An 11750-nucleotide genomic window follows, 5' to 3' on the forward strand; every position below is an offset into this window, starting at 1 on the left:
ACTAAGTTAACAAAAACTAGGACATTGTGGTTTGCTGGGAGTTCAAGAAATCCTATATAAAACATTATATATGGAAATCAAAAGAGAGAAATCCTCTTAATGAGAAAAGCAAAGAGAGAAATCCCTTCAGGAAATTATCTTGCAGAAAAAAGAAAAGGCAAGGGAGGGAAATCCCTAATAGGTAAGATCTCTTTTTGCTATTGCTCTTCCGTGTAGAGAGAAAAAGAGAAGAAAGGGACAGATACTTTGATCTGTCTATTTGGGAGATTGTATTTCCTTACAATTAAATCTTGTAATTCTCATAGTTTAGTGAATTTGTCTGCCTCCTTACCCATGGATGTAGCCCTTGAGATAAACCACATAAATATTTGTGTTCTTATGACGTATTAATTCTTATGCTTTATTTCTCATACTCGTATTATTGTCTCACTAATTTTCTTTCTAGCCAGTTAAGTACATGATCCTGACGGGATCCAACTTTTAAGGTTCCGGTTTCTGCACTTTAAAAGAGTTTTTGAAACCTATTACTAAAAGAGTTTTTGAAACCTATTACTTAAAACGACACATTAACCACAAAAACATTTGAACTTTATGAGAAACTGGTAATTACTATACCTTGACTGCTGTTCGGTTGTATTCCCAAGGTCTATAAATTCACAAAAGCCAATATAATGAGATCAGTGAAAAATCACACTTGAGTTGATTCCTCCGTAAAGTGATCCTCCCTAGGAGATAATACCGTCAATAGATTTTCTTTACAAGAGATTTATGGTCCACCCCACCTGACCACCTTCCTGTGCTACTCTATCTACAATTTTGGCTTCTGCATGAATCACTCTTTGGAACACCTCTGAGAACTTGGTCTATTATCAAGCAACAGAACACTTCACTGACCAGCTAGGATCTCTTCTATCTGCTGATAAGTTTGAAAGTTGAAGCAACTCGATCACAGAATCACGTATCCATAGCACAGGCATCTTCCTCATCTTCTACTTCTATTACTGTACTGCAGTGAAGTGACCACCTCGAGTTTTTGTTCGAAGGTTCAGTTTCTGTGCATACCACTGTACCTTTGTCACTTGCCCTAGTTGTCCCCTCAAATCGACTGCACATGCGACTCTCTGTTATCATGGGACCTCGCTTGTAATATAGATCATAAGGCAACATACTCTAGTTTCCTAATTCTTACCATGCATGTCTTACACTAGATGTAGCTTGTCATGAATGGCATCTCCATCATAAGGATCTAAAGATAATAATGTGCGTCCATTTTCTTGCTGAAGTGCATTCGTTGGTTTGCTATTTTACATGTAGTTTTCTTCGCAGCTAGCGCGCACATAGTTTTCTTCACATCTCACACAAGTGATATCTATATGTAACACTACTTGTTCTCAATCTGATCAGTGCTAGGTACTTAATCTAAAAGAACCTATATTTGATTTCAAGTTGGTTGAGGAATTAGAGGGAGAGACAGTGATTACCCATTTTCTTCCGTAAGATGCTCGGATAGTTAGAAAGATGAACTTTGGTATGCAAATGATGTTCTTATCACTGGTAATGACACTAACCCTATGAGCAAAAAAAGTATTTAGCAATAAATGTTACAGATATAAGATATCAGCTGTCACAAGGACACATATATGAGCATTTGTGTCTCAAATTTGAAGAATCTAACACACTTAGTTATATATTGCGACACCCCTACAATACGCATAGGTCTATATATACAGAATTAAATCACAATTTCTTAATAGTAAAATTTACTTCAAAAATATTTAAACATATGGGTCCAAATCGATGACATGCATGTGTAGATCATACTACACATGCGCTCCCCCCTGAATTGTGCCTCCATGTGTAGGAAATGATTGACACATATATTCTCCATGAATTTGATATGCCTTGGTTAGTTAAATTTTTGTCATTGTGAGTATCCATGCTAGTACCAAATGATTGAACAAGACCAACACAATTTTTTAATTTCAAATTATAATAATCTTATATCAGTGCTAATCGTCGACAAATTTGATATTTTACCAAGAACCATAAGACAATTGTTTCTTCTACAATATCAGAATGGGGACAAAAACAACTAAGGCACAGTGACTACTATTTCCAATGGATAATGTAGTATATTCCCCAATCCCATTTAATTTATAATTTCTAAAACGAATATCTAAGACAAAATTCTAAGTATTCTTTGAGTAAACAAGGTAGTCTACAACTTCTAGTATGTCCAAATGCTTATAACACATTAAATAAAATAATTCATCGCAAGCAGCATCAATAGAAATGAGATACAGAGGTAGGGGTGAAATAAAATCTAGATAAAATAATTTTCAATGTCTAGAGAGGCCCCAATTGGGCATCTAGCTCACGAGATCCTTAGAGAAATAATCGGATGAAGAGAAGTGAGCATTTACACTTTTGGCCAACTTATATGAACTTAATGGATACTTTCAGGCATAAGACACATTGCACAGGCATAATTTTTGAGAAATGTTGTCAGTTTGAGAAAGGCCTGTCATTTGTTGGGTTATTACTGCCGATATTTTGAAAATAATTGGTGATTTGCAGAGCATTTCAATCAAGATTTATTCAGGGAATGAAGAAAGAGAAAGTTTAGTCATGGATGCAAAACATAAGCAATGATTCAATCCCCCATAATTACAAAACTTTGATACAAGGCTTGAAATACGGCATACATTGGATATTAATTTAATGAAATTTTTCCAGTTATTCGCCACTTCCGGTTATCTTTTGCTTCAGCTCTTCAATATCACTAACCAGTTCCTTTCTGCTTGACTGTAAAATTGAAATCCATGTGATTAGAGAAAATAGTGTTCTACTCCTATAAAACAGTTTTAAGTCTTTTGGAGCATGCTATCACAATTTACCTTGAACAACAGGTAGCGATATATGAACCAACCAGCATATCCAAGTCCAACTAACTCCATAATCTTAGGAAGCTGAGCGCAAGCATAATTCAAGAACATGTTTAAAGAGAACATTTCAAATTTAATGATACGTACAAAAGGAAAACACGGTAAAAACATACCAGAGGAACAGAGTTAATGGCACCAAGGACCACAGAAGAAAGCCATAGTGCGACCAGTGCACCTCCTCCATAGATCAGAACTGTACTTTTATTCTCGACTGCATCCCACTGCAATTTTTCTTAATTGAGAAGAGAAAAGAGCAAACTTTTTTATCATAAAGAGCAAAAATTAGTGGAGGATTCAGTTTACCTTCTCCTTTAAATCTGATAAGATGTCCTCGGTAGAACTTGAGGGGTCATTTGAGGAACTGGCTCTAATGGGCGACAAAGCACTCTTTTGAAACTCTATAATGAGAAAGGAAATGGCTAAGTACTCCTACTAAGTGCTTCAAAGGAAACAGAAATGTAACAGGAGGATGACATATTCTCCTCTGCTTTGTATTGCCCAAAGGAATCTGGGCATCTCAGATTGCTTGAAATCTACCATCTATGAAGAATCGCAAAAATAACTCCTAAGGGACTACAGGACCTTGTTATGGAACCAGTTCAAGGTAGAATGATGATTACAGTTCGATCCACTTATTATGACATAAAACATACCGTTGATGAGCAAGTACTTACGAAAAAAATGGGAACTTTAATACTGTCAATATTAGAGAAAATAAAGATGAAATTGTAGATAAGCTTACTAAAATATCTAATGTTACAGGTGGAAATTTTGATAACCTATGGAGTTGGGCAAACCCTATTGGATTGGAAATCAGAATTGACATGCTGATTTACTTCTTAACGCGTTATGCGTTTGTTTAATAAATGTTAGGAAATTTGGTTCTTCCCTTTTAATTATGTTAATCTCTTAGTTCTGCCATGTTTAGGGGGGTCAGAGCTAATGGAGAAACAATGTACTTACATACATACAGAGAGAGAAAATGGAGAAAAATGAAGTGAGAAAATCAATTTGAAGGAAAATTTACTAATAGAAAGTGAAGATTTGGAGAAATACTCATTTATTCTGCCACTAAAGAAAACACAACAATTGTATTTAGCACTACAAAAATGTAAACCAAGGAAACTGGAAAGAGATGTAAATATAAATATATAACGAGTCTGGAAAAATATATATCAAGAAAACACTTCATTCGTATCAGGACTGCAAAAATGGAGAAAAAATGTATCAGAGAGAACTACAAAAAATCGAGAAACAGCTTGTAGAGAAAAAAATTGCAAACAAATGCAACCACGCTATACCGAATATTACATTCCTCATCTACAACTGAAAATTAAAGGGGAAAGAGTGTAGAGAGAGAAAAATAATCGAAAAACCAGAACAGATTTTCGAGAGAAGAGAATTACGAAGCTCTCTGGGAACCGCTGATCCTCTGAAGATTGAATTTCTTGAGAGGGGGAAGAGATAGGAGTGAGATAAACGAGGAGAAGAAGGGAGGATGGAGAGCAATGAGGGAAGTGTTGCCATTGAAGCCGCCATTGCAGCCATTGATTTGATGCACTTTGCCTCCAGAGAACCAAAATTTAGAGCTCTGTGTCCAAACTCCCAAGTCTCGTGCTTGTTGATTTCGAGTGACTGGAAATGGCAGTGATAGAGAAGGGGTAAGAAATTTGGGGGCCATTGTTGGACACGTGTAATAATTGATATTTTTCTTTTTTTGGCAGACCTAAGTGGCGAACGAAAATACCCTTGGTTGGTAAGCCTAGAACACGGAACTAATACTTATATAAAAAAATTATTTTTTTTTTAATTTTTAATTTTTAATTTTAATTTTTTTTATTTTTATATTTTTTATATATAAATATTTAATTTATTGCATTGAATTAAAAAAACATCCAAATAATCTTCTCTCGAATCGGACGAAGCACCGAATTGCTTCATTTTTATCACCAAACAAACTAAAGAAGACTCTGAAGCGAACATTGGTTCCGACACGGTTATTGGAGCTGAAAGGTAGAGTTTGGGCCCAGTTCACCTGGAATCAACTACGGTCAAGTCAAAGCCGCGCCTAGATCCTATTGGATTGGGTTGTGGTGTTAGGGTTGGGTTGTGGCCCTATTGCATAGTTCACCTAGGAATCGACTGTGGTCAAGTCCGAGTTTTGCTAGATTTGTTTTGAGAATTGATGTCTTGTATTTTGAAGAAATAGATTTGTCTCCAGAAGGCCGTTAAAAGCCCGAAGGGCCGAAGGCCCGATGGGCGGCTTGAAGCCCGAAGGAGTGTCCGGCTAGATAGACTCAGTTAACTTGGCCCCTACGGCGGTTCGAGGCGGCACACCTTAAGGAAAATTTTGGATATCCGTATATGGGATTCGAAATATCTGGATTCGAAAGGTATTTAGTTAATTTGTACCATCAATCTGGGACTCCATATATATTGTTGCGATTCGATCAAATAACTTGTTGTGACTCGATATTGAAGAAGCTCTCATCTCCCTTACATCCACATTGTCGAAACACATATATTTTTACGTTGTGGTTGGTTGTCTTTCATCTCCCATACGTTCATATTGTCGAAACACGTATATTTTTGTATTGTGGTTGGTTGTCTCTTTCTTTTGCGTTTGTTTCTCTTTTCTTGTTTTCGTGGATTGTTTTTCGTTTCTACAATTTTTTGTTTCTCATTTCTTGTTTTCGAAGATTGTTTTTCGTTTCTACAATTTGAACCAATTTTGGATCTTAAGATTTTATAATTAGTCTAAGAATTTTTTATACCAAAATTATATTAAAAGTAAAATTTGGGGGTATTGTTTAAAGGTATACAAACCACGGAATATTTATATATGGAAAACACCACCAAAATATTCATTGAAATGATGTTGACAGTTTTTAAGGTGATTCAAAAATTTTCATATTTTCAAGATATAATTTTTTCAACAACTGAGGATTTCTGCAGCCTCTTTTATGTTCTTTCTTCTTTTTCACAATTTTTATTTTTTTATCTATTTCTTGCCTTTTTCTTGGTTGTGCAGACTCATCCAAGTTTTTGAATACTGCTTTAGAGCAACAATCAGAAGTTTTTTGGCGATCTCTAAATTAGCATAGAAACCTCTGAAAGTTTGGTTAAATTGCGTAAGTAGCTTCAAAATTTTCGAAAGCTTCAAAAGAGCGATACTTCAGCTAAAGAAAAAACGATCACAACTGCTGCTGAGAAGGAGCTGCCCAAATATGTTGATCCCAAGATGAGAAGTCGGAACTGTTGAAGAATGGAAAAACAAAAAACCGAGGCGATTCTCTCATACTGCTAACAGTCATTTAAAAGGAGTTCGAGGTATATCGATGCAGTGCACATGAGAGACCCTGGCATGACTGATTAGGATTTCTTCGATGAGGAGGTGTTTTGGGGGTGGAGAGAAGGATAAGGAGAGGGAAACCTGATAGAAGACTGTTAAAAAAGTAATTTACAATTAAGTACCTTGAACAGAATTTATATTAAAAACAAAAAACAAAAAAAAACAATAAAAAAGTTACCTTGATCAGATTAGAAGAGCCTCTTTCTCCACTATAGTATGTGTCACTGGGCAAGAAAGAAACCGAAGAGCGAAAAACGACTGAATCAGTCCTTCCCAATGACAATAAGGGAAATATACTGGAACATCAGAAATAGTTTCCTGTACCCCTTGATGCCATCTCAATTCAATGAAAATGAAGGTGTCATTTATAGGAGATTGGGATTTTAACACCTCCACATTGAGTTCACTGAGTGTGTGTGAGGAAAACATTTACACCTCGAGAGAGAACAAATTTTGGCACGAGCTCGTTGTACTTGCAAGAATGATCTCATCCATCCTCGGCTATAAAATTTGCAGTTTCATGGAATAGTTTCAAAGCTTTAATGAGCTGAGCTATTTTGGCCATAATCAGCAACCATAGCATTCCAAGAGATTAAGCTCCCTTTAGGCATGGTTTCAATATTGCAAGGCCATGTCTGCTTTCCCACAATTGGAGCAAGCAGTGATTAAAGAAATGAGAAGCACAGCATCTGGTTTATTGAGCTTGCTAAAGAGGACACATGCACATTGTTATAGTCCAGACTTGGGATAAATATTGCTAGGTGAGCTCGAGACTATAATGTCATGGATCACTCCCATTTTATAGGCATAGGCATGGGCATGGAGTTCTTAGCCGAGTTTATGAGCACCAGTAAGCGCATGCACTCAAAGAGCTGGTGAAAGTTGCAGATTCAGGCTTTATTCCCTCTCTGCATGTCCATGAAAAGTTCCAAGCCTCTCTCTCTCTCTCTCTCTCTCTCTCTCTCTCTCTCTGTTCTGAAATCTGAATGTATCCAGCTATCATTAAGCACAAACAATTGTCGTAATTTCTCTAAACTTCCACAGTCTGTATATGCTAAAATCAATGCAGATAATGAATACTCATATGGTTCAATCATGGATACAAGCAATATCCACCTCCTCTACACTTGAGCTAACCAAAACAATCTCATACAGGCCTATCAGCTACTGTGATATGGGAGCGGACTTGCTTGCCAAGATAAAAAGCCAATAATTCAGAAGAAATTGTGAGAGTGATAGCAAATATAAATGGGCCATTTCTCAGGCCCATAACGGGGTGAGACTCTTGGAAGACATAAAGCTTTTTTTGGCTGGCCGTGGTAAAAAAACCTATTCATCAATGCAGTAAAAGAAAATGGCTCCCATTCAAGAATTGAATGGAAAAGGGCCAGTGCTTCCACAAGTTGCCCACATTTTGCGAGGTCATGAATAATGGAATTCCATGTAAGAGTGAAGAGGACTGTGTTAAGAGACTGTTTCTGCAGCATCTGATCAAAATGCCAGTGATCATCTAACAAGCTACCGCATTTGACATACATTTGGAGGAGACAGATGTGGATCAGCAAGCCTGTGCCTTGTCTAGTTTTGATGAGATAAAAACATAGTCTCATTCCATGACAAAGTCATTTTTGGGTGGTGCAGGATAACAATATACAAGCTGATCTAAAGCGATCAATGAACATGTTAAGTATGGTACAGTGTACTTGTACAAAATCAAAGAGAGGCCCAAATTTCACAGCCATGACTTTTCAAGTTACATTGCTCAGTGTTTTATGCATGCAACTCAATCACCCAGACATTTTTCTTTTTCTTTTTATAGTATAACAGCACATATAGATCATCAATCAATCATCCAAACAAATTTGCACTTGCTTCATCTTAGTTCAAAGAATTTCGAAGCCCCAAGTCGGTTTCACAGGGAGCAGAATTAATGGGCTTTAATCCTATCTCATCCAATTCATGGAGGCGCTGTGAAGCCAGCTCCCCCAACCTTGTATCCCCATGATTCCTGCAACACTCGGAAACCAACATCCACATTGCTGGTGTGGGTTCAAAAGGCAATGCCCCAATAAAATCCTTGAGCTCATCCATGCAACCATTCCGACCAAAAAGCTCAACCATGAGTGCATAATGCTCCACTCTTGGTATAACACAGTGTTTCTCACTCATCGAATTAAAAAACCACCTACCAATATCAACCATTCCTTCACTTATACAAGCAACAAGAATTCCAACAAAGGTCACATTGTCCGGTTTCACTCCACTCTCTTGCATCAACTCAAATAGCTCAAGGGCCTCCTTGCCCCTTTTATTATGAGCACACCCGGAGATCATAGAGTTCCATAGCACTATATCTGCCAAGCATACCTCATAAAATACCTTGAGAGCATAATCGAGGCACCGGCACTTAGAATACATGTCTACAAGTGCCCCTCTGATAACTATATCTCTCTCGAGAAAAGTCCTTATTGTGTAACCATGGAGTTGTTTTCCATGCTGTAGAGAGAGAATGTTTGAACATGCAGCCAAAACAGTGCTGATAGTGAATTCATTTAGCTTCACATCTCTATCCATCTCCCCAAATATCCTTAGCGTCTCTTCACTTTGTCCATGTCGAGCATAACTAGACATGAATGAGTTCCAAGATACAATGTCTTTCTGAGCCATTGCAAAGAACCATCGATCCATGCTTCTCAAGCTCCCACATTTCCCATACATATCAAGAAGAGAGTTGCAGGTGAAGAGATATGAAGAGAACCCATGTCTGTTAACAAAAGCATGGACTTGCTTCCCCAATTCCAGATCAGTGAGACCTGCACATATATTGAGAACCAACCCAAGAGTCACATGGTCAATTTCGCAGGCCTCTCTCCTCATTTTACTAAAGAAGTCGAGCCCCTCTTCCCAACGACACAATTGGGTGTAACCAACCAGCATAGCATTCCAGGAGACTACATTTCTTTGGGGCATTTCATCAAAAAAATTTCTCGCCTCTTCAGTGAACCCATGCTTTGAATAACCAGACAAAATTGCAGTCCACGTTATGACATTCCTCGTATGTGCATTATCGAATACTCGTCTAGCTTCTTCGAGAAATCCACATTTTGAATACATATCAACAAGCGAGCTTGTGATATAATCATCCACGTCAAGCCCATGCCTTATAGAGAGAGCATGAATTTGGCACCCCTCTTCAATACCCAATGTACTAGCACAGGCAGAGAGTACATTAGCAAAAGTAAAATTCATAGGCTTGGCCTTTGCCCTGTGCATTTGAAAAAAAAGAACCAAGGCTTCTTCTTCTCTACCAACTTCACAACACCGCTTAATTATCACATTCCATGAAATATTATTCGGGTTTTTAATTTCTCCAAAAACGCGTTTACTTTCTTCAATTGCTCTGCACTTTCCATAAACATCAACAATGGAACTGCTCAAAACCACATTTGAAAAGAACCCCCATTTCAAGATCAGGCAATGGACTTGGCGAGCTGGTCCCAAAGCCATTAAAGAAGCACAAGCACTTAAAACACAGGCAAAAGTCACCTGATTGGGCCTTATCCCAAGTCCGTACATGCTCCAAAAATAATCAAGCACATTTTCATGAAAACCCAAATACTCAAAACCAGATATCATCGCATTCCAAGATCCCCCATTGGGCTTTCTCATTCTATCAAACACTTGGAGTGCATCAGTCATGCTTCCACATTTAGCATACATCTCGATAATTCGATTGAGTAAGAAGACAGAGGGGTTCATCTGAAACTTCAAGAGATGGATTTCCACCTTTCGACCTTCATTAATAGCCTTTCTATCGGTGCAGAGTTGGAGAAAGTGAGCATAAATGGATTGGTCCACTGGTTTATTGATAGAGAAGAGGACTCCGAGAGCTTGTTTGAGACGACCATAGGAGAGTAGAGAGAGAATGTCAGGTTTTATGATTTTGGGTTTTCCATTGAGGTTTCTGTTTCCGACATGGTCGAGAAGGCGGCCGAGGAGAGACGTTGGGGTGGTTACGGCCATGAAAGGGATTGTAGTGGTGGAGGGACTCACTTTATGTTACAGAGTTCGTTCAAAAAGCCAATGCCGATGGAGTCTTCCATGGCGTCTTCTCCCTTTAAGCATCGCTCTCAAATAATGTTTTTAAGAGATACTGAGAATTAAGGCTCTACAAGAGAGAGAGAGCTTTTAGGTTCCAGGGCTCAAGTTTCCGAGGGAATTGCCGGGCGCGGGGCAGAACGATATTTCGAATTGCGGGGTGCGCGGCGTACACCGAAATTTGGTAAAACCACGAGAAGGAAATGGAACGAAATTTCGGAACCGCTGGGAAGAAACAATAGGTTCTTCATTGTTAATGAAAAGGGAAGGAAATTTTATTCCAAAAAAATATTATTTCATCCGAATTAAAAATAATCTAGGTTTTTTCTTTCTTTTTTCTTTACTTTTTCTTGGGGAAACTTACGCATAAATCAAATAAATCATGTTTCATTTTTGATACAGAATAGAAAAGTAAGGTGCACTTGAGAAATCCAATAGAAAAGAAGTTTTCTGGAGATAAAAAACTTGATGAAGATCTCGACCTTGAGATGTATGCATATTGAAGAAAAAAAAATTGAAGTCCTAAAGATAGTGCATCTTATAACACCTTGTTTGGACTCTCTATTTTCAAGATTCTTAAAAGTTAATAGATTTGCACGATCTGCAACTGCTTTAAAATTTTAAATTTCATAGTTAAGATTGAATATGGATTTTCAAACTATTATAAGTTTTTTTTATGCTCGAACTACATCTTTCAGCAAAATTTAGAAGTATGCCTTACTTTTAACGTATGAGGTGGGCATTAATATAAATCTTAAATGTATTATGAGTCTTATAAACAATAATGAGTTGTCAGGACCATTTATTTTCAAGATTTTCAAAATAGAAGAGCTAAATACAAGTAGCTTCTATAATACTGTGATTGTAGTGCAGTTATCAAAAACATTTGGAATGGTTTCTATACTTCATTTACTGCATAGAATATATATGGCTTCGCCCGCCCACCACCCCTTCCCCCCCCCCCCCCCCTTCCCCTCCCCCCAATCTAGTCGTCCAATTTAGATCAAGTGAGGCACTGATTGTTTGATCTAGATCTGACGCCTTAGAGTATTTTTTTAAAATTTTGTTTTTATAAATTTTATGAATATGAAATTTTGTACATATCATCATCTCAATGAAGTTAACATAAAAAATATTAAAATAATTTGTTGATAAAATATAATGGCTAAAATATCCTTTGAATGTTTCAATGGTATTTTGGTCACTTTACTTTATCGATAACGTTTGTTTTATCCAAAAATTAGTGTCAAAATAATTTGTAAAAAAATTAAAATAAAATAATATAAAGATCTGACATTGTATTGAGGCCATCTAAACCGTCCATTCAGAATGGACGGTTGGATAGGGGAAACATG

The 11750-nt window shown here is 37.2% G+C and overlaps 2 protein-coding genes across 3 annotated transcripts; both read right to left on the bottom strand.

Annotated features, from left to right (window-relative positions):
* Positions 1–566: 566 nt before the first annotated feature.
* Positions 567–4588, bottom strand: LOC18442789 (protein CURVATURE THYLAKOID 1A, chloroplastic). Of its 2 annotated transcripts, XM_006853002.4 has the most exons (5): positions 4352–4588; positions 3249–3343; positions 3059–3166; positions 2898–2969; positions 2571–2805 (listed from the first exon to the last, which is right to left on the bottom strand). In XM_006853002.4, the coding sequence occupies exons 1-5, from the start codon at positions 4491–4493 to the stop codon at positions 2737–2739; spliced, it is 486 nt and encodes a 161-aa protein (XP_006853064.1). In that variant the 5' UTR covers positions 4494–4588; the 3' UTR covers positions 2571–2736. The 2 variants fall into 2 exon arrangements, with proteins under 2 accessions (XP_088708602.1, XP_006853064.1); XM_088852476.1 differs by lacking the exons at positions 2571–2805; positions 2898–2969 and adding an exon at positions 567–1105.
* A 3291-nt stretch (positions 4589–7879) lies between these two features.
* LOC18442788 (Tetratricopeptide repeat (TPR)-like superfamily protein) lies at positions 7880–10638 on the bottom strand. The gene has a single exon (XM_006853001.4). The coding sequence runs from the start codon at positions 10318–10320 to the stop codon at positions 8176–8178; it is 2145 nt and encodes a 714-aa protein (XP_006853063.1). The 5' UTR covers positions 10321–10638; the 3' UTR covers positions 7880–8175.
* Between the last annotated feature and the right edge of the window lie 1112 nt (positions 10639–11750).

Source organism: Amborella trichopoda, chromosome 1 (genome assembly GCF_054954075.1).
Source record: "Amborella trichopoda isolate Santa Cruz 75 chromosome 1, AtrichopodaSantaCruz75HAP2 v2.0, whole genome shotgun sequence".
Classification (NCBI taxonomy): Eukaryota; Viridiplantae; Streptophyta; class Magnoliopsida; order Amborellales; family Amborellaceae; genus Amborella; species Amborella trichopoda.

Bases quoted from the DNA above. Each gene is read 5' to 3' on its own strand.
- LOC18442789 (XM_006853002.4), bottom strand. From the start codon at position 4,493: ATGGCTGCAATGGCGGCTTCAATGGCAACACTTCCCTCATTGCTCTCC. The intron at 2,970-3,058 runs GTATGTTTTTAC...GCTTGCGCTCAG, and splicing joins CCATTAACTCTGTTCCTCTG to CTTCCTAAGATTATGGAGTT. The intron at 2,806-2,897 runs GTAAATTGTGAT...TCAATTTTACAG, and splicing joins ATCGCTACCTGTTGTTCAAG to TCAAGCAGAAAGGAACTGGT.
- LOC18442788 (XM_006853001.4), bottom strand. From the start codon at position 10,320: ATGGCCGTAACCACCCCAACGTCTCTCCTCGGCCGCCTTCTCGACCAT.